The 27,149-nt window shown below is 36.3% G+C and overlaps 1 protein-coding gene across 2 annotated transcripts; it reads left to right on the top strand.

Annotated features, from left to right (window-relative positions):
- The first annotated feature begins 7,482 nt into the window (after window positions 1-7,482).
- slc35b3 (solute carrier family 35 member B3) lies at window positions 7,483-26,717 on the top strand. Of its 2 annotated transcripts, none has more exon segments than NM_001039995.1 (10): window positions 7,483-7,560; window positions 13,150-13,374; window positions 13,494-13,615; window positions 16,019-16,173; window positions 19,630-19,737; window positions 21,049-21,146; window positions 21,254-21,346; window positions 23,487-23,598; window positions 23,692-23,761; window positions 26,061-26,717. In NM_001039995.1, coding segments are annotated over 9 exon segments (1,122 nt in total). In that variant the 5' UTR covers window positions 7,483-7,560; window positions 13,150-13,161; the 3' UTR covers window positions 26,212-26,717.
- Window positions 26,718-27,149: the final 432 nt, after the last annotated feature.

Here is a 27,149-nt window from a genome sequence, read left to right as displayed (position 1 = left end):
TATGATCAAAAAATACTTTACTTTTTACTTTACTTTCTTTAATGTCCACGAGTGTAAATGTATCTTTGGCTTCACCACACAACCGCATCAGCATTCACATTACACACATCACAGACAAAACAGGCAACACAAATACATTCAATGTCATTACATACAGAATTGAAGATGTGAATTTTTTAAAGTTTTTAAAGATTTTCCAAATTATGTTTAACAGAGCAAGGAAATTTTCACAGTATGTCAGATAATATTTTTTCTTCTGGAAAAAGTCTTTTTGTTTTATTTCAGCTAGAATAAAAGCAGTTTTTAAATTTTTAAACACCATTTTAAGGACAATTTTGTGCATTACAATCGCACTGGCAATTCTTACTACTCGACACAGTTCTTGCTTCTCCTTAATTGGCAACAGTCCATACCATCCAATCATGTTAAAACTCACAACACTTTCAACCAAGTTCTTGTATACCATCTCCAGAACATCTTGACTCACACCTAATTGTTGTAACCTCCTAATGAGATATAATCTCTGCATTGCTTTTTTTTTAAATTCACTCTACTTTTGCAGCAAATGTCAATTCACTATCAATCATTGTTCCTAATTATTTAAAACATCCAACTATCTCCATATCATGACCCTCAAGAGGATCAGAGGTTTCAACCTTTGACTAAGAACTAGTTTATTTCTGCTAATTATCATCTCCTTTTATTAAAGTTTTTCTCCAGTGAACTCCTTTTACACCAATTTTGAAGTAAATTGATATAGTCCAATGTATCTCCTTCTGTTCCTGTTTTAGTCAACCCACCAACAAGTGCCATATAATCTGCATATTTAAATAACTTAAAACGTAAATCCTGGATCTTAAGTTCATTTGTACTTTGATTAAAAATTATAACATTTAATATTAGGTCTTCACACAACAATTAAGTTCGATTTAACATCCGAAGTAAAAAAACCTAAATGTAAAAATGTTAAAATCAATATCAGAAAAAAAAACAATGCATTCAAAGGCCAAACATATCAATCTGTGTCCATTTATTAAATACAATAATAACTAAACAAATACATATTTATAATTTAATATTAAATGTTAATTTAACATCTCAACATCAAATAGGTCACTGATTATGCCAAGTTGGTAAATTACATGCAATATCTACACACTATAAATGTAACGTGCAGAAAATATATTAAATATATAACATTTTTACATTTAACTTATTTGTGGGTTCGTTATAATTTAAATCACATTACAATATGTAAGGTACCGCTAAAAAAAAATGTCTTCACATCATATTATTCAATAATGTTAAAAGAATCTGGCTCTGAACATTATTCCCATGGCTGCCATCATCTCAAATTTCATCTTTAATTGCTCTTTATTTTCCCAGCGTTGAGCATTTAGCAGAAGTCTGCTTCCCCCTCCTGGCAGCTCTCAAGAAACATTTAGCTTCTGAAGCTAAAGCTGGATTTCATTTTGTGTTATATGTTGCTGCTGAACGGGGAGCATTTGATGTTGAGTATTTGTTAAGTTCCATCTTATAGTCTTAAAGAAAAGATGGGGGTTATCAGCAGAGCTCTAGAGGTTTATATGACATATGACAGGTGTCTATGCAGACAGAATGTTATTGGGTTGTGTTCTGGTGAATGAATCCACAGCCGTGAGTTCCTCGGTGCCAAGAGACCACAACAACACGGCGCATCTTTCAAAAAAGTCACTGGTGGTTTGGCGACTAGGTTAGTGGTTAGTGGTCAGGATCCTCAATATTTTCAAACACTGATGGCAACTTATCAGCAAAGAAGGCACTGCAAGATGTGTGAAATTGCCTACTATCCCTTCAATTTAATAGGTATCTTTCGAAACGAAATAAATAAATAAAAAATCACCTGTATTCCACCACAAAAACGTCAATCCAGACGTCTCGGGGAAAAGAAAAAGGATTTCATTGTTGTCCAGGATATTCTGTCATTTCTTCTTTTGATCAAAAAGATATAAAATATACATTAAGTCAATAGAGTCCATCTTAGAAGAGATATATCAACACAGCCAAGCTTTCCTGCTTGAGTGTGCGCTGACCTCAAATAGTTAAAGAGAAAGGGAGAAGGACAGAAAGAGACAGAGGGAGGATTGCAAATAGGAAAAAAGTGAGAGCAGAAGCCCAGCAGATCAAAGAAAACAACATGAGAGAGGATATGAGCGCTTTGAGAAGTAATATTGGGCCGATACCATCTGTTTCCCAAGTCATGCAGCAGGATTCAGACAAGCACAGGAAGAGGACAACAGAGACGGCCCTTTAGCCCTGGATAACACAGCCAAAATGGCTTATTAAGAACCCTCCAATTTAATATGAGATTGGGCAACATTAAAGGGTTCCCTCTGCAAAGGACCTTTCTCCCCAGTTGTAGAGAAGAAAAGCGTTATATAACAAATAAATTTGAGGATTATTTCATAAAAGGGGCGCCAGTGTAATTTCTCCTTTGGTATTTTCAATTTTGAAGGTGGCACAGTAAGAATGGCCGGAGATGTATGAGGTGATTTCACTCTTCATGTGGAAAAGTGAGTTAGAGACGAGGAGAGGACTCGCTGCTCTGACCATACGCTCGAAATCTTTTATTAGTAGCTGTGTGGAGACAAAAACTATACAGATTCTACACTTCAATTCATCCGTTTTCTTGAGGATGTTAAATCAGTTGTCTCTTAATACACAATTTAGATCAAATGGATGAAGTCCATTTGTACATACTAATGTCGCTACTTATACAATAATAAGAGTTTACTACTGTATATTATACATCAGGGGTGCTCAATCCTGTTCCTGGAGATCTACCTTCCTGCAAAACACAGCTCTCACCCTGATCAAACACACCTGAACCCATTAATTAGGACCTGAACAGCACTTGATAATTACAGGCAGGTGTGTTTGAAATGGGTAGCAACTGAAATCGACAGGAAGGTAGATCTCCAGGAATAGGATTGAGCACCCCTGTTACACATCAAGCGTGAGAATGGGGCATCAACACTATTACCAAAATCTATGAATGAGTGGGATAAATATATTATCCTCTTACATGCAGTACAGAATGCAAATCTCAACAATTTGATTGTCACTATCATCGTTGAATGTAATCTACACTCACCGGCCACTTTATTAGGTACAGCTGTCCATGTCAGCCAATCACATGGCAGCAACTCAATGTATTTTGGCATATAGACATGGTCAAGACGATCTGCTGTTGCAAACCGAGCATCGGAATGGGGAAGAAAGGTGATTTAAGTGACTTTGAATGTGGCATGGTTGTTGCTGCTAGAAGGGCTGATCTGAGTATTTCAGAAACTGCTGGTCTACTGGGATTTTTATGCACAACCATCTCTAGGGTTTACAGAGAATGATCCGAAAAAGAGAAACTATTCAGTGAGCGGCAGGTCTGTGGGTGCAAATGCTTTGTTGATGTCAGAGGTAAGAGGAGAATGGCCAGACTGGTTCAAGCTGAGAGAATGCAACAGTAACTTGAATAACCACTCGTTACAACCAAGGTATGCAGAGGAGCATCTCTTAATGTACAACGTGTCAAATCTTGAAGCGGATAGGCTACAATTCGTACAGGCTCACCAAAATTGGACAATAGAAGATTGTAAAAACCTCCAGTCTTGATTTCTCGATTCGAATGATAGGGTCAGAAGTTGCCGTCAACAACATGAAAGCATGGATCCATCATATCTTGTATCAATGGTTCAGGCTGGTGGTGGTGGTGTAATGGTGTGGGGGATATTTACTTGCCACACTTTGGGCCCATTAGTACCAATTGAGCATTGTGTCAATGCCACAGCCTACCTGAGTGTTGTCATAGACCATGTCCATCCCTTTATGACCACAGTGTACCCATCTTCTGATGGCTACATCCAGCAAGATAAAGCGCCATGTCATAAACCGCGAATCATCTCAGACTGGTTTCTTGAACATGACAATGAGTTCACTGTACTTAATTGTCCTCCACAGTCACCAGAACTCGATCCAATAGAGCACTTTTGGGATGTGGTGGAACGGGAGATTCACTTCATGGATGTGCAGCCGACAAATCTGCAGCAACTGTGTGATGCTATCATGTCAATATGGAGCAAAATCTCTGAGGAATATTTTGAGGAATATGAGCTTATGTGTCTATGATGCAATAGGACACTATAGATAGCGACATATTAATTGAACACTTATGCAACATGCACAATCTGACAGTTGTCTTTCAGTGAGTGTGCTTTGGATGTGTGCAGTCAGAAAACAGTAAATCAAGAGTTCAAACCGACATGGCTTAATGCAGATAGACTTTCATGATGATGATGAACTTTACTGTCACATGACTGCAACTGGTATCAAGCAGATATTTTGTCTCTTGAAATGTGGGCTTTAAAGGCTCCACCTTCTATTTTTGGAAAAGGGATGGAAAGCAATAGCTTATTTGTATGTTTGGGTGTGTAACGAAACTTGAAATGTGTTACTTTATTGTTTATAATTTAGATTTTTTTTTTGTTATTTTGTTGCATTTTGCATATGGTTTGATTTGTTGAATGAAATAAGTTGTTTGGGGACTTTAATTATGACATCAAAGTTGGGGAGCCTACCGGACATATATTGTGTGTAGTAATGAATGGAAAGCAAATTAATTGAAGGCAATTGTCATGCACATTTTGACAGTGAAACGGCTCTGTAATCAGTACATTTCCAGAAGCGGCTTTCAGATGAAGCTAAAGTTACAGCAATAGTTCACTGACAAGCTATGCAAAAGATCGCTAACATTTTAATCAACACAATCCTGAACTATAAAAGAATCATTATGCGTTTTTGCGATTTTGCGTTTTGCGAATTGATGGCTTTTGCGAGGCTTTTGTGTTACTCCTGTTCTAAATTTATGTGAAAATGCCACATTTAATAACATTTAAAAACTTGATACACCTCATAAGTTGAGTGTTTGAATAAATTATATGAGATGATTTTGTAGATGTTATGTTTATTCAACACAATCTCACGGCAATTCGTAACTTTTTCATTTAGTGGCTAATTCGTACAAATTCGTACGATCTAATTCGTACATTTTAGTACGATTTGCGTATCCCCCAATGACGGTTGGGTTTAGGGGCGGGGTTAGGTGCCACGCCTCCTTTTTAAAATCGTACATTTTCTTACGACTGAACTCGAATTAGCCACTAAACTGCCAAAACGTAAAATACTTATGTTTTCTCGTGAGATCAGGCAGTGTTTATTAGTCACATAGAATCATAACAATTTCTTCATTCCCAGTGACCTATTAGACCCTTGTAAACTAGTTTTATTTCAAATAATCTTGCAGCCCGTGGCGACGCAGTGGCACAGTAGGTAGCACGTTCGCCTCACAGCAAGAAGGTCGCTGGGTTGCTGGTTTGATTCTTGGCTCAGTTGGTGTTTCTGTGTGGAGTTTGCATGTTCTCCCTGCATTCACGTGGGTTTCCTCCGGGTACTCCGGTTTCCCCACAGTCCAAAGACATGCGGTACAGATGAATTGGGTAGGTTAAATTGTCCGTAGGATATGAGTGTGTGTGTGAATGTGTGTGTGGATGTTTTCCAGAGATGGGTTACGGCTGGCAGGGCATCCGCTGCGTAAAAACTTGCTGGATAAGTTGGCGGTTCATTCCGCTGTGGCGACCCCAGATTAATAAAGGGACTAAGCCGACAAGAAAATGAATGAATGAATGAATCTTGCAGCCCGACTCACTTGCATTTAAAATTACACAAAAATCAACTGCATTTAATCTCTACAGAGAAAAAACAACAACAAAACAAAATACATTTCTAACAAATACTTGGATATATGGAACCATGAAATAACCATTATTATACAGAAAGAAAAAAAAATATTCGTCTTACTTTGTTTCTCTTTTTTGGGGGGTTGGGCGGTAAAGTCTTCCACTGAAACACTGGTGTTATCCTTAATAATACATGTCCTACTCCTCACATTTGTTGCAGACTCATCCATGATCCCAACAGTCGTTAGGTCATCTGAATTCTAATCAGATCCATGCACAGAATCACTCAAGCGTTCAGCTTTCCCAGAAGATCCTACTGATTTGCTGAGCTACAGGCCTCATTGGATCCAGATTTGGCTCTTTGAAAAGCCACTGCATTTCCTTCCGCATGCAATGTTTTATTTATTACTGGTTATTTGATCTGGTCTGAGACCATTATGGGAATATGTACCTTTCTGAATAATCAATAAATAGCCATTTTATTATTTAGAAGGATCTGGTGTGAAAGGCTGCAAAAAGTAAAAGTCATTACACAAATCCGTCATTGTTGATAAATGAGATCACTTGTAAAGTTAGATGGGTGGCAAAAGAGCCGCGTGCATGTGGACGGTTCTGTGCATTGCTGAATACTATTAGCGGGCAGTAAATATTGCACAGGCCTCTCCATGGGACTATGATTCGGCGAGTGGGTGGCAGAGAGAGGGCAGTAAATTCGGAGATTAATTAACCCGTTGAATTCTGGACATTTCCAGGTCTCCATTGCGGTGACCTGTGGACGTAAATGGGACGAGCCCGTCCTCGGCGGTGAGTGGAGAGTTAGGGCTCTCGTCCGGAAGAATGAGTTATTAAGAGAATTTTTTGAATAGATGGAAAAATTGTAGCCTGGCTATTTAGTGTCATAAAGTGCAGCCAAGCCAGTGCAGGGGCTCCTCGGGACAGGAGGCAATAGCATTCCAATCAAATCTCAGACGGATGAGAGATGGGCCTGTCCACTCTGAATTTTTATATTGTGGAAGGGGCTGGAAAGAAATAATGCCGTCCGTGAGTGAATTAACCTCTCGCTGTGGATGGAAAGGCCTCTGTCATCTATAGGGGAAGCAGAGGAAATGAATGGGTGGAACGGAGGCTGGGCGAGTAGGGGGAGGGGGTAGATAGGATCATAACCCCTTGCCAGAGATGGACCTTCCGTGGCTACAGCTCGGCCACATGTGTTGTGTATAGGAGTGAGTGTATTCACCTTATTCTCAGCTGACGAGTGGGCGCTGCCATTTGAATCTTTTTGTCTCGCGACTTCCGGTCACATTCACTTCCATTCATTTTTTAACGTTAACAACTGCTCGTTACGCTGCTTGATGTTGCAATTTAATATTTTCTTATTATATTATGCTACTTGGTCTGTGTAGTCATGCAAACATTTGTTTGTTGAGCAAGTAGTTTGGCCATTTTGTGCCATTATTCCTTGTCATTTCTCCCATAGGCGACTGAATCGGAAGTTCTAAGACAATCGCGAAAACAGGCGCACTTCCGCATTTTAGAATAAGGTCAATAGTGTGCTGCTTGAGCTTTTTGTTGATATCTAAAGGTCTGATCAAAATGGCTTTGTTTTATTTTTGCATGCCATTCGTTCACATACATGCAAAACTAGGATGTAAATGTGCCAAACGTGCTGATCTCTTGTCATTCTGGACAAACAGGTTACACAATTCAGCCTACCTGCAGGAAACTTTAGCAGAAGACATGTTGTGTAGCTCAATATATATTCAAAATGAAACCAACACAAGAAATAAAACAGGTATGAAATTGTTATTTGTTTCTTTATCTACACAAGTAATCTGTTAGTCTGTTAGTGCCCTCAAACATAATCCTTCAGAAAAGCAGGAGACATTATCTAATGATGGCTTTCTGTTTGTGGGAATTTTCTTGTCTTGCATCTTCATTTGCATGCTTATATTATAGGCCTATGCGTTAAAGTAATACATAATTCATGTGATGAAAAGGAAGGCTGCAAAGCCTACTTATGAGTGTGTAGAGAGATTTTAAGGGACATAAAGTTTAATCTTGACAAAGAATCCCTTGTGACATGCTGTTTGTTGTTAAATGTTAGCTTTAGCAGCTAGCAAATGTTCATTCATTTATTAATTCATCTGTTTGTCTATCCAGCCCACACTTTACTGGTAATTTGTGACAGCTTTTACCTCATAGGCTACTTTTAGTGCAGGTGTTGTAAGTAATATTAACCAAAAGTTATGAAGGAATTAAATATTCAACTGAAAAAAAACCCACATTAGTGAGGCAATTTTGATGTAGGCCTATGTCTTCTTGTCACAATCATACCCTAATCCCATGGTCTTCCTCTAAGTTTACACTATCATGATTCTTCTTTGACTGTTGAGTAGATCAGTGGTTTCTAAAATGGGGGTTGGGACCCCCTGGGACAATGACAGAGGGTCACTTGGTGATTTTCAAAAGTCAAATAAATTTTATTCAACTATTATGTTATTTACAACACAGCAATAGTGTCAGATGTAGCAGATTGATTTTAAAGCACCAGGTTAAACTTTCTGACACCTTTATGGCAATCAAATACATTAAAAATGAATACAGACCACAACTGAACATTAAAAATGATCTCTGAGTGGCGGTCTCCAAAATTAAACCAAGAATAGACTTGTGCTGAAAACATTGTGCCCACCTGTCTCATAAAGGTTAATTAAACAAATAAATAAATAACTATAAAAATTATATGGTTGTTCAGCTGTTGCATATTTTTGTGTTGTCAGTATGCTCGTGTTTATATAGGCCTATTGTTGTGTGTGCAACATTTGTATAGACGAATTACCGATGAAACATTTAGTATGCGCATGCAGCGAGGTTGCAGAAAAAAAACGAGAGCGCTAGCATTTACAGCGAGGGAATGAAATCCGATGCAGTACAGAGTTTGTTGCTGTCTTAGAGATTAGTTTATATTGATTACATATTATTTACATAATGCTTTCAGCTTATTATAACAGCTTGTCACCCAGTGATAAGCACAGTTATTTGGCAAAATTAACGTTAAAGTGAGTGGCGTTCATCTGACAGGTCCATTTGCGATAGCACCTTCCCAATGGATATTGGATAAGACGAAATGGCCAAGCGTCCAGCCACAAATATACAACTATCTCATTGAAACTCCAAGTGTTTTAACGAGAGAAATTTAAAGTCTTTGGATGCCAACAATTTTGTTCTGCATGGTCATGTGCAAGAAATAATGTTCCATGATTACCAGATTCAAAACTATGTGCTAAAAACCGAGGTTCTGTCTAGCCAAAGACACGGAAAGGAGACGGAACTGTACAAGGCCTGGGTAATCATCAACAAGCAAAACGACTGCATTCTGACAGCGAACTGCACCTGTAGGGCAGGGTATGTGAACTTAGATCTTTACAGTTTATTCTAAGCAGTCAGTGTCCGCATTTTAATGAACTATATTTAACTGTTTTTGCTGAAATCATTGCTGCAATAAAAAACAAGTAAAGTGTATGATCCAGCATTGCATGAACTTACCTGATATTAAATGAGAACTGCAGAGTCGGGCATTTTTAATTAGGTCCTCACTCCATTTAGCTCTTATGATAGCTGGTAGCCAAAGACGTCTGCGGTTGGCATTAAATGCAGTGTGGTGTACGTTAAAATTTAGGTTTTCTATTATTGGACATTCGATTTTGGCATTCTACCGCACAAGACATGTTTGCTATTGCAACCGATCTTTTTTTGCAGCCAGTATGTGCGGTTAAACCGTGTAACGTCAAATTTGGTTATTCCCCTATACTTATAACCACCTTCGAGAAATTTGGGAATCGCAGGCTGAAAAGCAATGCTTTTTAATGCGCTCACCTAACCCCACCCCTAACCCTACCCGTCAGTGTCGTCACTCACTTCATTGAGTGCATTGTGTCTGACCTTGCATTGCTGAGTGATGCAGTCTCAGCTTGCATCAAGGCTGCCTCCAGATACTATTGGAAAAGTTTGCCAACCCCTGGAGAAGATGGAGCTCAAAGAAGTGCTCTCAAGCAACCTTTTTAAACTATTTACAATTGTAAAGGGACATCCTAAGATTGACTATTACTGTATAGCCTACACTAACAGCTTGTTAGGTGCACATAAAGTAGGAAACATGGGCTATCTATGCATGAAAGCATTTGTAATAATTTTGACCTGTACATAAGCATGACCCAGACAACACCAAAACGTGTTACCCCAGAACGTAAAACGACCCAGAAAAAAAAAAAAAAAAACATTAATTGTGCTTTGACAAACAAAAAGCCTCTTTTTTAATCGATACACAGGCTTAACAATAAATTACATACATTAAGATTAATGAAGCAATTCAAAATAGCTTACAGTTTTAATGCAATGCTCTTTTAAATTATAATTAATTCATAAGGCTTTATTATTCTCCGATGTCAAGTTAAATGTAGAGCTGGTTCAGACCCTTCAGAGTTGACACGTGTGTGTTTAATGACGTGTACCATGAGGTCAGAGTTTACCGGAAGCCTTTGGCTGCTGCCGGGAGACATAACAACGCCAAAAAAATCCCCTACAATAGTCGTATAGTGTGCACTTTGACATATGTCTGCATGGACGAAAGGTTTTATTGTGCTCCGCTCGACTGGACGAATGAAAAAATGTCTGCTCCGTGTTGAGACGAGCGCATAGAACTGACTTTAAACCCGGAAGTGGAGTAGCAGCAGTGAGTGCAGCAGGTGTTAGCCTAGCCGCTAACACCCTTTATAACTTTTAAATCCCGTAAAAGAGACTGCTTTTGTGTTAGATCGTTATTTTCACACTCATTCTGTCCGAGAACATCGCAGAAATAGCCTGCCATGCATGTCAGTGCTGAAACGCGCTTATCGGAGTATAAACTGGGTGAGATGTGAGAACATTGTGATGCACAGATCCAGTTGTCAGATACTGTCCACTCTCATCTCATCAATGGGATTCTGATTAGATCGATCAATCATTCTGATCTACTCTGGGTCATTCAGGTAAGATTCTGTCATCTTCCCCTTTTCGTTTCTCCCTATAATCCAGAAAGGGAATGCATAATTACCTATTTTTTGAATACACAACTATTTACAATTGAGGTAAAGATGGTTTTATAAACGTACATTCTTTCAGTGACATGCTCCCTATATTGTTTACCATGGTACTTTAAATATTCGGTCTGAAATAACATGCAAGTATGACTTCACAGCATCATTATCACTATTTATTAGCACATTATTGTATTCTGATAGTTATTGGCTGCTAATATGATTTCACTATTTAGTATTCATAAAGAATCATTTTCTGAAATTATATCATTAAGGAGAAAGTCTGAATGTGCGAATATAAAACCAACTTTACCTCAGTCTATTTACATCTACCATGAAATAACAATATCAGTACATACATCCTTTAAGTATATGTATACATAATGTCTTGTTGTACTGTAAATAACGATTACTGTTCATTTAAGTCAGTGCCATGATCTATATTCAATGTTGTGGTATATTTATTGTTACATTACCAGCACTTTATAATGTACATTTTTGGGGGTTTGTATTTATGAATTGTGTGTTTTGTGACAAAAAATATTTACCACAAAAACATAGTAAAATGTTTTTCTCACTGTATGACACTGAATAAGCATGTTAAGTATATATTTGAGCATTAGCATAGCTAATAACTAGGGCCAGACAGAATCCGCAAACATTTTTTTTTTTTTGCTATTTCTGCAGAGAATTTTGTTAAAAATCTGTGGATTTATTCTGAATGATTTTTGGAGAGTCATAACTAAAAACTTAATATATGACATAAAAAATAACAGCTTTTAAACTTGTATTTAATGCTTACAATGCAGATCCAATTAGATCCAATTTATTTGGTAAACAGCAAGACTCTTGTATGATATCTCTGCTAAAAGACAGAAAATATTACTTTATAATCTGTGTTGTAAATAAATCATTGAACATTTTCTTTTTAGTCAATAATATTACTGAAATTAATTTAAAAACTGAGTAAATATAAATTTACACACATTTACTCATGTAAATAAACAGAATCAATGATGGGCTAAAAATCTGCGGAATTCTTTGCGTGCAGATTATATGTGGGCCGACTAATAACTAACGAGTTTGTTAATACAATGTTGTTACTACACTGAATTGTGGTAACGGAACATATAACATCACTGTTGTTGATAAATTGAAATAACTATATATTTAAATATATTTTATTTTAGAAACCATGCATTGAGGTAAAGAAGAAATGCGCTGCAAACTGTTCATTTGTTAAGTTCATTTGAATACTTCCTACAGGGTTCATATCAGGGCTCAACAATAAGGACTGACTGATGTCCCAGGGCCAGCGTACGAGCGCTCGGGACACTAGACAGGATTGGTACTGGCCCGATCTCTGCTGCCTTGTCACAAAAGTTCAATTTGCCTGTGACTATTTGTCATTTGCATATTAATACACTATTCACTATTCAGGTACAGATATTGAATAATCAGCACTGCATAGTGTTCATTGTATATTATTTAATATTGATTAAAGTTACAAAAAAAATGTATTTGGCCGGATGTTTTAAAATTTAAAATATTGAAATGTTCACACAGTCACAGACCTTAAAGGGACAGTTTACTCAAAGGTTAAAATGCACTCTATATTTACTCACACTTCACTTGTTTCAATACTATGGCAGTGATTCAATTATATTATTATTTTTTTGTTCATAAAAAAAAAAAAAAAAAAAACGCATAAATGTTTGTAACAAGTGAAGGGTGTATTGAAAATGGTGAGTAATTTTTTGGTGATCTCTTTAAAAATGCAAGCAGATGATAAACTTTTACTCCATTATGATTAAACTCTATATTAAACTATAATCCCAACATTGCGTATCCTGCGATGTGACGATTGCGGATGAACACATTGCGATATCGATGATGAAACGATATATTGTGCTGCCCTAACTGGAACATAGGTAGTTGTTTTTATTTATTTTCTGTCCTTGGCCAAAAACTTGCTCTCACATTGTTAGTATTGTGTAAGCATTATTAAAATCAATTTTACATAGATATAAAAATAAGTTTAAACAAAATAGTTGCGTTTTTCATGATATTCTGTAATAAATTTGAACGTCATTGTTTTTCTTATTATTTACCATGTATATGTAGACATTACATGAAACATTACATCATGAAAATGTACTTGAAAGTTCTGGAAAAGTCTACTGTTTTAGTAGTAAAAATGTGTATGAACCCTGTTTCTATTTTGAAGCTTCCTCCATTTTAAGGTGGAGTACAGATATGTGTATATAATATTGATCTTGTTGGATGAATTTTGCTTTTGTTTTCAGGAGCCTGCAGACATGAGTGGCAAATTTGGCCTTGTGAATTACAGCTCGAGGAAGCACATCTCCATAACTGTGCCTTCATCCACAGAGGTGATGTCTCCTCATATCAAATCAGTGGAGGAGCTCAGAGTACTCGGCATTAACTTGAACAGCTTCAACACACCAACACAGTTCTTCATCTGTGTGGCTGGTGTCTTCCTCTTTTACCTCATCTACGGCTACCTGCAGGTAACTTGAACGACTCGAATGTGAAGTCTAAAGTGATGTTAAACCTATGTTTTCCGTGTTTTTTTTTTGTTTTTTTTTGTTTTTTGCATTACCTGACTGTTGTGAGTTTTTGCTTTCAGGAGCTAATATTCTCAGTGGAGGGCTTTAAGCCATTTGGCTGGTATCTGACTTTGGTGCAGTTTGGATTTTACTCCTTGTTTGGCTTGGTGGAGTTGCAGCTCACTCAAGATAAAAGGAGGAGGTAATTTTTGTGTACATGGTAAAATGCATACTTGTTAGCAATTAATTTGATCTATCATTGAAATGTTTGTTGTCAAATTCAGTCCCTAAAACATAACAGCAGCATACACACTAAGTTTATCATACTACGTTGTACTCTTTTATACTTTGTACTATAAATGTTTCGTATACTATGAAAGCCACAAACATCCTAATAAGAATTCGCTTAGTTGTAATGTTAAGTGTAATGCTGCTGTAAATTATTTTGCATAATTTTTTTATATTATGGAAACTTAGCTTTACTTAGGCGGGCCCCTAGGTATATTAACAACTGCCCAAGTATATTTAATGACTAGGGATGTAACGGTATTGTAAATACTGTCATACCGCAATAGAATTTTTTTCCGATATTACCGTAGTCGCATGACTCTAAAACTATAGGTCTTCTGAGAAAATTTTCTCAGGCGAATGAAGCCAACGGGAGGTAGCGGAAACTTCAATTCCCATCAGCCCATGCGTGGCCATCATCCTTTGCGGTCTGTTGTCGCTACAGATCCAGTAATGCGGAAATGGAGTGTGCTCCTTGTAGCGGGGATGAAAAAGAGCTGGAAATGATCGAACCTAAAGCGGGTGTTGTTCTGATCAGCTGTGTTGTCGCGCGCGTACTGTAAAGCGGGGAGGGGGGTTGAGCGCGCATACTCAAGAGCGGTGTTGTCGCGCACCTACTGAAGGGCGGGACGGAGGGTGTGTCGCGTCGCGGGGACACTTTTGATCATTTTGGAAGGGCAAAACTAAAAAGGGCTTGTGCACTGCACAGGTTGAGCCCTATGTGTTCACGTGCCTGCAAGTTGGGGAATACGACTAATAACAGTCATGGGGACTGCAGAAACACAGCACACTGTTCAGATTGATGCAGACATTGACTTGTCCCGCAAAAAGACCTCTATCTCACTCATGGCTTGTCCTCTCAAGTGGGGAAAGACAATGCACAACGTTACCCACTGCTGTCAACCTGGGCCAAGTAATATCTCTGTCCCAGAATCCTCAGTCCCAAATGAGAGGGTTTTTTTCTGTTGCAGGGGACATTGTAAATACCCAGAGATACCAGCTTTTACCAGATTATAGTTATATGATAAATTTCCTTAAAACCCATCTCTGGTGAGTGAGTGAGTAATTAAATGTTGAATGTGATGAGTTTTCAACACTACTAAATTGAAACTTTAATTTTTTTACATGGTTTAATAATTTTTTTGTTATTAAAATTGAAGTTCCTTTTTCAAAGCTTACAGATAGATGGCTAATTTGTATGTCATTGACACTTTTGGCACTTTTTTGGAGTATTTTTTGTAGTTTTGTTTTTCCTGTAAATTATTCAATAAATACCGTATTGTGACATTCATATCGAGGTATTACCGTACCATGAAATTCTGATACCGTTACATCCCTATTAATGACACTTTTTTTATTAACAATTTTACACTTTTTTTTGTTTGTTTCTGCCCAATATAATCAAACATCCACGATTGATTAAGTAGTGGAAAATTGTTTCTCAATTTAACCGTTTCATTCTGTGTGCGCGAGACCCCCACAGAAAGTCTCATGTGCTCTGCAAACCCACAGAGATGCGCCTTTTTGGGACTTCAAAAATACGTTCAGCCAGGTTTCTAAATCTTCTTAAATATTCAGGATTCAACTTTTGCTTTTGCTTTCTAAAGCTCATATGCGTTTTTGTATTACCTTTTTATTAAACCTGCTTTCGCTAAACTTCACAGCTGTCGTCAGACAAACATTAGGTATTTCATTTTTAAATCTAAATGACTCAGAAAAGCTTTACTACATACTCAAAGTTGATGAAATGATTGGTCTAAACTGGCTGCAAAATACATGTACACCATTAGTAATGGTTAATCAGCACATTTGCCTTATTTAAATAATCTACTCGTTTTAATAGTGTAATCATAATCATTTTTAGAGATATTGTATTCTTTTATTCCATTTTCTGTCATTTATGTCTCATTTGCTGATTATTTTATTAATTTGATGGTATTATATTACATTGGCTTTTTTATATACATATCTGAAAGAGAGAGAAGCAGATTTGACCTGTCAGTGGGTGCACATGGCTCTTGAAAAGTATAAAAGTAAAAAATATAGTGATAAAAATAGATTTCTTTTTTATTTTAACTAGTCTTTTTTTTCTTTAGCCCATTGAAAAGAAAGTGTATAACAGTGTCATAATAAATACAATTATTGCTCAAAATAAATTGTAACTATTAATGTGATGTGGGTAAATTTTGTGTTTCAGTCTGGCTACCACCGCAAGTATATTTCAAACCTGTGGGAAACACTGTAATGCATTGTGAAATTTTATCCTGTCTTACTGTTTTTTTAAGAGACATATTTTTCTTCTTTTTTTTGTCTTCAGGATACCATGCAAAACTTACATGATCATAGCATTTTTAACGGTTGGGACCATGGGCCTATCTAACACTTCTTTAGGATACTTGAACTATCCTACCCAAGTCATCTTTAAGTGCTGCAAACTCATTCCTGTCATGATCGGAGGAGTTTTTATACAAGGTACATCAGATCTTATCCTAGATTTTTATTCTCTCGCTTTTATCACATTGAAGCATCTCATTTATTTATAAAGCATGTATTTGTATACTCTTTTTTTTTTTTTTTTTTTTTTTTTTTTTTTTTTTTTCAACAATTAGTGCTTTGGTACTTCAAGGACACAATAATCTAAGAAAAATAACCTGTATCATTATTAATCATACAGAAATTAGTACAAATCAAATCACTTGCAAAAAATAAACAATGCACAAATATTTAAAAAAATGTGACTTATATTCCAGAAAATATTGTGTGAATCTATACCCTTGTCTTAGCAATGTAGGAGATTCCAAGTATGTAAATGAATAATCCAAGTAATCAAAAGGCAAAATAGTTTAATTTAATCATTTTCATGTCTTTCTAAATCCTTTTAACTTCAAATCAGAGATGAAACTTAAGATTTTCATTAACCCTAGAGTTGGGGGGGTGTCCATAAGGAAACCTGTTAGAAACAAAGAATGATGCCTCCATATTGACAAACTAGCAAAATGCGATGTGTTTGTGAAGGTTTGATCGAATATGTTCTAGACAATTGAATTGAAAAATGCTGAAATGCACTGATGCAATTTTTTGATGATTGTTTTGTATGTAGAGTTTTTAAATAATGTTGAATTTTATGTATTAAATTTATATTGCCATTTTGCTCCCATCAATAAATAGCCATAACTGCAATTTTCCCGAAAGACCTACACAGCAGTAGATCACAATTTAGCATCACTGGGCAACCAGTGAAATAATATAAGTGACTGTAACAAGTAGTAGTAAGTAGACAACAACAGCAAATAGATCTAAACAGATAGTATATAGACATAAACATTTCTGCAAACAATGGCACCAACAAAGTGGATAGTGTTTGTCCTTTCATTTTGTTGCAACTTGATTTTTATTAAATAACTTCTGTTTTTGGTCTTTGGAGTATTAAAGGCTGATATCGAAGTACAGCTTCATTAAGCTTCGAAACATTTATAAGTCTTTTGTTTCAAATCAGTGGTTTGTTGTGCCTATAAAATTGGCAAGGTCGTGTGATTTCAGTAAACAATGCTTTGTTACGTCATTAATGTTTCAAAAGGGTTCAAAAATCATTTGGTTCTTTCCTTGGGGCGATTTGTGTCATACCATAACATCCCTTCGAAACAGTGAATCGTTTTCCAAAGCAATTGGTTCAATAGTTTTAAAGCTTTGAGCAGCTTTGTTTCTCCCATCTCCCATTGGAGTGGTTTCAGTTTATTATGTCGAAGGTTAAATGATTAAAAATGCTTACTAACTAATAATAAATATTTTTATTGATGATGATAAATGATCAAATCATGTTAGCCTTTTTTAAAGCTGCAGTTGCTTTGTATTGCGAATCTGATGGGAAAAGTGCTTAAAACTGAACATGTCAAGCAAATGAAACGGTCAGGTTTAGTAATGCCGAGTTCAGACTGCATGACTTTGGCCCCTATTTTGACTCGCAGATAGGTTTTGAGAAATCGCAGACAAATGGCTGAAATCACAGGCAGATTGGGACTCATTCACACGAGTAGCAATCACACAATTTGAACTATCAAAGACACGATCTGAGAGAATCGCAGATGAGTCGCCGATGCCTGCGAGATATTTGGAATGCTAAATATCTGGACCTGTCGGCGATTCAAATCCTGCCATGTGAAATGAGTTTTGACTGAATATAACATCGGCGATCACCAACAGCCAACGAGAGAGCAGCATTCACTTGTGTGTGTACCTGCAGGCCAGCGGGAGGTTGGGGTAGAAGCTCATTATTGGTTTATTTGGACCCAAGAAATGGAGGAAAAACTTGTGGAAATTTGGCAGGAGCACCTGTGTCTGTTTGACATGTCATACAGAAAGTCAAAAAAGAAAGTTGAGGAGAAATTGCTAATTCTCTTCAAACCCAGGTGAGCAAATATGTACATTTTCTACCCCATTAAAGGCTTCTTTCTCATTATGCAGTTAATAACAATAGATATACAGAATTAGTGTTTTTGGCTGTGAGACGTAGTTTGGACAGCGATTCTTCCTATTGTAAAGTCATGCAATGTGAAAGCCCCTGTCGCCGATCCAACTTTCAGTGTAAACAAAGCAGCGACGGAACGCTAGCCTAGATAGTCATGCCGTGGGAAAACATCTGTGGCACGACTATTTTGAAAATCATGCAGTCTGAACTCGCCATGATGCTTTCTACTCTAGATCTTCTATTCTTCTATGGAAAACCTATTGAATTACAACAGTTATTTTATTATGATAATGATGATGATAGATAGATCTGAACTACAAAAAATGCCATGAAGACAACAAAAATCTATGATGAAAAACTTGATATCCAAAGTCATAGTGTGTTCATACTTGTCAGGTTTGTTCGGATTAAAATAAGCTTTGTTGGGGTATGTAAATGAGTGTAAACATTGTCATCTGTACCTTGTTGCGCACCAGAAAAGCTGACCCAGACTACATGAAATACGCCATTAAAAGTGTTTGATGAGAAATGATCAGTGGAAATTTACTTCAAAGACACAAAAATATCATAAAACTAACTAAATAGCTTGATATATCACACAACTCATATTTTCCCCTATCTTTATTGACTTTTATTAAACGGGCATAGTCACTTTGAAATGTATAGAGAAGAGCTGAACACATTATACTAAGATTTTTTTCTCAGCATTACCTTTTGATTCCCTGTTTAATTACCATAATTTGTTGGCAAAACGTATTTTAGCAAAGGTGTGTGTGTGTGTGTGTGTGTTTGTTCTTCATTGGCCACTGCTGTTGTGGAGTTTTTTTTTTTTTTTTTTATTGTGTTGAAGGTTTTATATTCTGAACAAAAAAGAATTAAACCGGCTGAAACACTCTCCCTTGTCTTTTTATCGGGATATCTTGATTCTTTTCCCCTTTCTTTTCTCTTCTCTGACATCGTGGACCCTGCATCCCCCGAGGATGATGCGTAAGATCAGCGGGACTTTGGTTGTGGATGCGTGCAAGATGCCGACCCATCAAAGCTGGACTGAATCAAAGTGATGCACTGCAACCTGCAGTAGCACCATCACCCCCACGGCAACTACCTGTTTGAGAACACTCTTTGGACTATCCTGTTTCTTTCTTTCATGGCCTTTGCTTTTTTTTTTCCCATGTCCAAATTCCTACTTGTTCTCTCACATGCTTGATGTGATGAGTGGAAGAGTCCAGCAGGGAAAAAAATCATTCTCTCTACGACAAATCAGTTTGCAGCTAAACTTGTTCAAAGATCTTTGCAAAGCCAACCTCCAGCTAAAGTGTCAAACTCAAAGGTCCAAGAAGATAGGCCTCTTAGCTTAGCAGAAGATTAGATGTCTGCTTATGCTGCTTTTTGTGATCCTTTTCAGTTGATCTGTGTCAGAAATCCTTGGTTTGATTGAGCTTGTTGATATTGTGTGTTTTTAGGAAAACGCTACAACGTTGCGGATGTCTCTGCTGCTCTGTGCATGAGTCTCGGTCTGATTTGGTTCACACTGGCAGACAGTAAGATTGCACCTAACTTCAATGTAACGGGTACGTTCTACTTTATAGTTCTAACTTAGGCATGGGGCGATAACCATTTTCAAGGTATACCATGGTTTGGAAAAGTCAAGTTTTGAAAAACATCAAAAATGTCTGTAATAACGTTTCTAAGGTATGTGTGAGATTTTTCTTTTTATTTTTAGTTTTTTAGGACAACAGTATCTCTAGCAGAAAAGAAATCAAAACATGCCATTTTAAATTGTAAAGAAGTTGTGTTTTTTTAAACACATAAATTATAGCAAAAGTCAATAGCCCCTTTCACACATACACACCTTTCCGGAAGATTACCGGCAATTTTCCGAAAAGGTGTCTATGTGTGAACAGGCCCTTTTTGAAAATACCGGTAAATTCGTTCTGGCTATTTTCCGGAAAGAGAAGTTGTAACATTACTGGTAATTTGCCGGAATGATGCGCTGTGTGAACGCAAAAGGAAGATTGCCGGAAAGAGCGCGTGCACGTCTAGAACGTGCTAACGTGAGACGTCTGCTTTAGCCAGTCAGACGCATTCACGTCCGCGCGGTTTATGTGATTAAAAGCCTTTGAATATTTTTCCAGACACATTTAGCTGCTAGAAATTAGTCAGATAACGTTTATATGTTCATCTTAATGCCAACCGTGTAATTAATTATCGATAAGATGCTTATGATAAGCTGTTGTTTGTTTACCTGCCCATGAAACAGCCCATAAGCGCCAGCACACATACATTTCATGTACATCTCGACATGCGAAAGTGTTTCTCTATATGTTTTCATCGAAGTTGTTCACAATACTGATCCATCCACAGAGTTTGTGATGTAACTTAGTCCAATGTTTACAAATACAAGCGTAGCCGTTTAGAGCTCATTTCTGGTTAATGATGTCAGAATTTACCTGTATTTTGGAATGGATGTGTAAATGCTCTTTTCCGGAAAAATTCCGTAACGTCCTCGCCTGTGTGAACAGCGCTTTTTTGAATTAACCGGTAAAGTCGTAAATTTTCCGGATATTTACCGGTATCACTGTGTGAATGGGGCTAATGATTCATTTGAATTATTTAGCCTGCCATGTTAATTGTTCCAAAATATGTTCAATGTTTCTCAAATTAAAATATATTGTGTTCAAAGGAGGAAAAAGTTCTAGTTTTTTTACCCAGACATTTATAAAGAACAAATTTTCAAGCAATAATCACAATACCGTGAAACCCTGCTAATTTTGTCCAAGGTTATCATACCGTTAGAATTTTATACCAGCCCATGCCTAATCTAACTGTTATAATTGCAAGGAATGTGATTGAAAACATCATGATTTGTTTGTTGGCTTTAGGGGTTCTTCTTATATCTTTGGCTCTCTGTGCGGACGCTGCTATTGGAAATGTGCAGGAAAAAGCCATGAAACTCCATAATGGAAGCAATTCTGAGATGGTACAAACTACTTTAACTATTATATGTATTTCTAGTGTCTTAAAATAGCATTAACTGTTAAATAATATTTAACTGACATTGTATTAAAAGGTGTCCATATTTTGCAGGTCTTATATTCCTATTCTATTGGTTTTGTGTATATTCTGTTGGGTCTGCTGTCCTTAGGGGGACTTGGACCTGCTGTGTCTTTTTGCGCTCAGGTGGGTTTTAAGACTTTTTTTTTTTTACATGTCAACATGTAGGTTTATGACCATTTTTTTTTTTTTAAATATGACTTTTTTCATCCTCACTTTAACTTTTAGATTATGTTTTCAACTAAAAACTGTTCATTTACATGTCATTGCCAATTTGAATACTTATTTAAAAAAAAAGTTTTTATTTTTATTTTTATCAATTGCGTTATATCTTTATTTTAATATGAAAAATTAGGCATATGCGATTACTAAATACAACCTGAACTATACAGGACCTTTTTGCCACTTTTACACTGGTATGACTGAGGTTCATTATGACTCCGTTCATCCTGGTTTGTATTAGTAGGGATGAACCGATACCACTTTTTTATAAAACAGTACAAGTATTTAATTTGTGTATTTGCCGATACCAAGTACCGATTCCGATACTTCTTAGATTTGGTTTCAATAAAAGTGTAGTTAATTTGAAAGGAGGTTTTATTTTGTTTTTGTCTGCAGCAAGGATGAACACAAAAATCTTTAACAGAAGGCTATTCCAAGTCAAACATATACGCATTTTGTTGATAACCCTATTGATATCGTTTACTGATTAAGCATGGACATTTAAAGGATGTTGACGTGTCCATGACTTCACACATTACATAATCAAGAGTGTGCAGTTTCTGTTACCTTATGGAGTCATTCTCTTCACATTGCATATTTAGGACGCATAAAGGTAAATATACCAAACTATTACATTGAAGTTGCCATGGTAATTTGCTAATTTACTAATATTGAAAAAATAAATAAAATAAAAAATACTTTAATCATATAAATTAATTACATGGTTTTTAAATATGTTTTTTATATTATTAATTATTCTTTTTTTACATATTATAATGAACTTCGTACAATAAAAACATAAACAAAGACATTTAGAACACAATGTTGTTCAATGAGTCGAGCTGAACCTGCCTTTGCCTTGATTTGCCTTGTCGATGTCTTGTGTTTTGTTCTCTATCTTAAGTGACATTTACATTTTTAAAAATCTGATTCATGCACAACATTTAATTGAAACATTTCATTTCAGTTGACTTTTTTGTAACTCAACAATTAAACGAACAAAAAAGGGTTATGTGCATTCTACATCTGATCTCAGATGGGGCGGCAGGCCAAATAAAAGATTACTATGGGCCAACTTTGGCCCGTGGGCCCTACATTGGGCATCTCTGATGTAAATGAAGTCTGTTGATGTTGCATAACAACATCAGGAACAGAATAGGACAATTTATTTGTATATAAATTAAAATATATTATATATATATATATATATATATATATATATATATATATATATATATACATTTATATTTATATTCTGCATTATAGGCTTAAATTATTGAGAGAAATAACAGATGAACAGAAACTGCATCAGATCATGAAGCAGATCAATGTTGATCTTTCTTTCGAGCTGTCCGTACAGAAATTAACAAAACAATAGGCCTAATACAACATATTATAAGATTAAAATGTGTAAAAATTATCAGATGGTAACTTTTCCTTACGGATAAACAGCTCTCGTTATTATTTCAGCATCCTTTTACTTTCGTATTAGACATGAAACGCACATTTGCCGGTAGGAATGACATGCCGGTAGGAATGACACTCGCCCCACTCATCATTCTCTCTTATATATGACTATTACACAATCATAAGACACTGTGGTACATTAGTTCGTTGGAACGTTTTGTTTTCTCACTACAATCGATCAGCTCAATTGAGTAGAGACCACCTCATTCAGGCAATCTCAGACCGATTGATTTGGCGTGGATTCGAGCGCAACTGCTGGACTTGCATATGCCAAACAAACCAATCTAACTGCGGAGAAACGAGACCGATTCTGAAACAAACTTCTATGTGTGAAAGCACCCTAAGATTGTAATTGCACGCAATTGACAAACAGTTGCAGCCAAACTTTTGTGACAAGGCAGCACTGGCCCGATGGGGCCATTAACCATTCTGTACACTGGTCTGAGCATTTAGATTGTTTAACTTTTTTATTAGTTATTAGTTGTGCATTTTCTGTAAATGCAGATCCCAATCATTATTGAACTCTTTCCAGATCTGTTTCAATGGCTTATATCTTCATTATGTTTTTCTCACTCAGCATCCAATGACAACATATGGTTACGCATTCCTCTTTTCACTGACGGGCTATTTTGGCATTTCATTTGTGCTGGCATTAATCAAGTTGTTTGGAGCACTGGTTGCTGTCACAGGTGAGATAAGCACCCTCATGTCTATGTGTGTTTGAGCTGGTCAATTCATATTTAAATACATAAAGTATATTGTTTTTCAATTCTGTTTTTTAGTGACTACAGGACGGAAAGCCATGACTATTGTTTTGTCCTTTCTCTTCTTTTCAAAACCTTTCACTTTTCAGTAAGTGGCTCTGAATATCTTTTAAGCACAACATGAACATAATGCATTTTCAAATGAAACAATGTTGAGCAAATAACATAGGGTAAACTTATCAATTGAGTTTGGTCACTTAACATTCCCTATGTTTTTATCCACATATTTTCATGCACATTTTTGTTATGCTGGATGGGAATGCTTAGATTTGCATGCAGTCTTAAAAGGCTCATAAAAATATTTAATGTAAGAAAAAATAGGCAATTCTGTCGTTTAAGTAATAATTCACACTAACTATTGGCTTATTACCTGCCTATTGTTAAGATCATAGCTGTTTATTAGTACTTATTATTATGATCTTATTCTACAGTCCTAATCCTACCCATTATCTAAAACCAGTTACTACCTTACTAACTACTAATTAAGTGTTTAATTAGTAGTTTATTAAACGAATAGTCTTTGTTAACGGATTGTTAATAGCATGAATTTTAAGTTAAAATAACATGATAATGTATGGCTAATTTTAATTATATATATATATATATATATATATATATATATATATATATATATATATATATATATATATATATATATATATATATATATATATATATATACATATATTATCTTGGATAAAAAACAGATAATATCTTGGATAAAAAACTGATTTTAACAAAAATTGGCCACAACATATTAAGAAATCTACATGCAAACTCTATCAATTGCTGCAAGCCATTTTGAAATTAGTTATTCTTTGAAATTATGGTCACATTTTGCAAAAACATACCATTAGTGAATGCTAGTTAATGTATATACTAACATAAAAAAACAGTGTATTTATTCATCTTTGTTATTGTTAGTTAATGACAGTAAAGTCGCTCAATGTTGGTTTATGTAAACTCATGGTGCATTAACTAATGTTAACAGGCGTAATTTTGGATTTTAAAAGTGCTGTATGTACGTTTTTGACTCTTCTTAAGCATATAAAAACCATAGCATGTATCTGAAATATTTGCAAACACATTAAGTGAAAATATATGTTTATCTGAAAAACAATGCTAAATAATAACAATGCTTTAGCTAACTAGATTTCAGCACCCGGGGTTGCCTTGGTGGAAACCGGCGTATTTCGTTTATTAAGTCAGGATGGCTCTCAAAGTCTGTGTCCACGACATCCGGTGGACATTAGCAGACTCTGAAATGAGACGCCGTTTCACGTGGGGTGGTTATTAATTAGCAAGTAATATATATAGTCTGTAGGTTACATTTGGTCAGCAGGTTACATTGTATCCTAGTGTCCCTACAACAAGATACACAATGAAGTTTGGCTGTTTGCACCAGACAAAACACGACAGAAGCATTTAAATACAGCCATTCAGAAGCATAGATTAGTGCACTTACTGCACTCCAACAAAATGTTAAGGTTTATAATCTAATTAATATATATTAAAGCTCTTTATCATGATTAAATGTACGTTCTGGATGACTGATATGTGCTGGCTTGCACTGAGTCACAGTTCTAAAGTTTAATTTAAAACGGTTTATTTTCAAAATGTGAGGTGAAATATCTCCTTCAGTAGTATAGCAATAAACGTCATGTAAAATGGCATTCAAACTCATATTAAAAGAATTAACACTGATTAAAGCACATGAGGTGTAGCTGAGGAGATCATTGTCAGTTTGTGCTCATCTGCAAGAAATAGTAGCTGTTTCTAAAATATATCAGGCTTTAGTTAGAACAAAAACTCCTTTTAAAATGGAAAATATAGTGCTGTTGCTTTTGTTTAGAACATGGTTTAAAACAGCCTTTAAGCTAGACAGTCAGGCACACGGCTGTTGGTGTCATCAATTTGGCAACCTGCGCTTGAGTTTGTTTTGAACCAGGTGTGCAATACCTAGTTCAACCACTGGGTGTAAAACTTGCATACTGCACCTTTAATAATACGTTTTTAATTGCTGAAGTATGATTTATAAAGGCTGTACAAGTGTTGTTCATTCTTAATTCATTTTAGTAAAGACGTTAGCTATAACATCAACAAATAAATACTTATAGTAAGTTTGACCAGAATTATTTAGTTAAACTACCTTTCAGAACATTTGACCTTTTAAAAACCGAACCATCAGACGTCTCCTTATAAATGCAAGATGGCATGACTGTGTTTCATCTGCATCCTCTGAGGTGAATTTTATGTAGAGAAAAAGTTACAGCGGTTTCCATTGTTGAATAAACTTCAGTTATATTATTTATAATATATATATCAGTTTCCAGGAAATGACAATTAGTTTCTTTTCTTTTCAATGACAAACCCTGGTTCTCTTTCAGATATGTGTGGGGCGGTCTTCTCGTCGTGTTTGGCATCTTCCTGAACGTTTACAGTAAAAACAAAGACAAAATGAAGCTTCCCTCTTTAGCAGAGCTCAGAAAACGAGTGCTCAGTGGGAGGAAAGTACGCCTGCTGTCTCAGGACGTGTAGGAGGATGAACTCAAACGTTTTATTGATTGGGCTTCTCCTACGTGTTACATCGGCTGATGCTCAGGTGTAGTTTGGAGTCCAAGATGGGACAGATGACCACACACACAGCTAAATCAGCACACATGGAGCTTGGGGACCTATTTAAATCAAAGGGACATGAACTAGAGCCAAAAAAGCAAAGATTTGCACTTGACAGGGGTGGAAACTGAAGATGGCTTTTGTGTATGGAAACAAGATTATGTCCAAATGAATGTGGGCCTTAAGGAGCCAGGGACATTTAAAATGACAACATTTCACCTGCATGTGCCGTAAAACACTGTTAACGGTTGATGTGTAAGTCACGACTGCGGCTGCACAGGTGAGAAGAACTCAATGTTATTCTGTCTGATTTAAGGGCTGAAGTTCGGAAAAGCATCAACTTATCAGCTGCCGTATTTGCTAATCATTTGTTTGGTGAAAGGTGGCTGTTTTTACATTAAAAACAAACTGGGAAGTTGATTCAGACAGTCTGGAGTGTTTTCATGAATAATGGCGTCTCTTATCCATTGGCTCCAGCATGGAGAGTTGAAAGGCTGCCAAGCACTTCCTCAGATGTTTGGCCCTGCCATCGCCCAGGGCCTGTTTGATTAGTAATCCTGGAATAAGATAGCACCAGAAAGAAAACAAACACTGTGCACAGGGCTTGGCTTTAGACCTAATTTAGTTGAGCAGAACGTCACACGTGTGAGTGTGTGTGTGTGTGTGTTTGTGTGTGCACATGTGTGGTTTGTGCATGTTTGTGTTTGCCAAATGTGCGACACTTTCAAAGCCTCGGGGAAATGATTATTGTGCAGTTGTTGCCACTCTCTTGCTTAGACACACTGCTACTGCCAGGGACAGATACACAAAGGACTAGCTGCACTTAGATTTCCTTTGCAAAAATCATTACAACTGTAATA

This window comes from Danio rerio, chromosome 24 (assembly GCF_049306965.1).
Source record: "Danio rerio strain Tuebingen ecotype United States chromosome 24, GRCz12tu, whole genome shotgun sequence".
Classification (NCBI taxonomy): Eukaryota; Metazoa; Chordata; class Actinopteri; order Cypriniformes; family Danionidae; genus Danio; species Danio rerio.
Note: the sequence above shows the minus strand (reverse complement) of the source record. Positions and strands in the feature narration are given on the sequence as shown.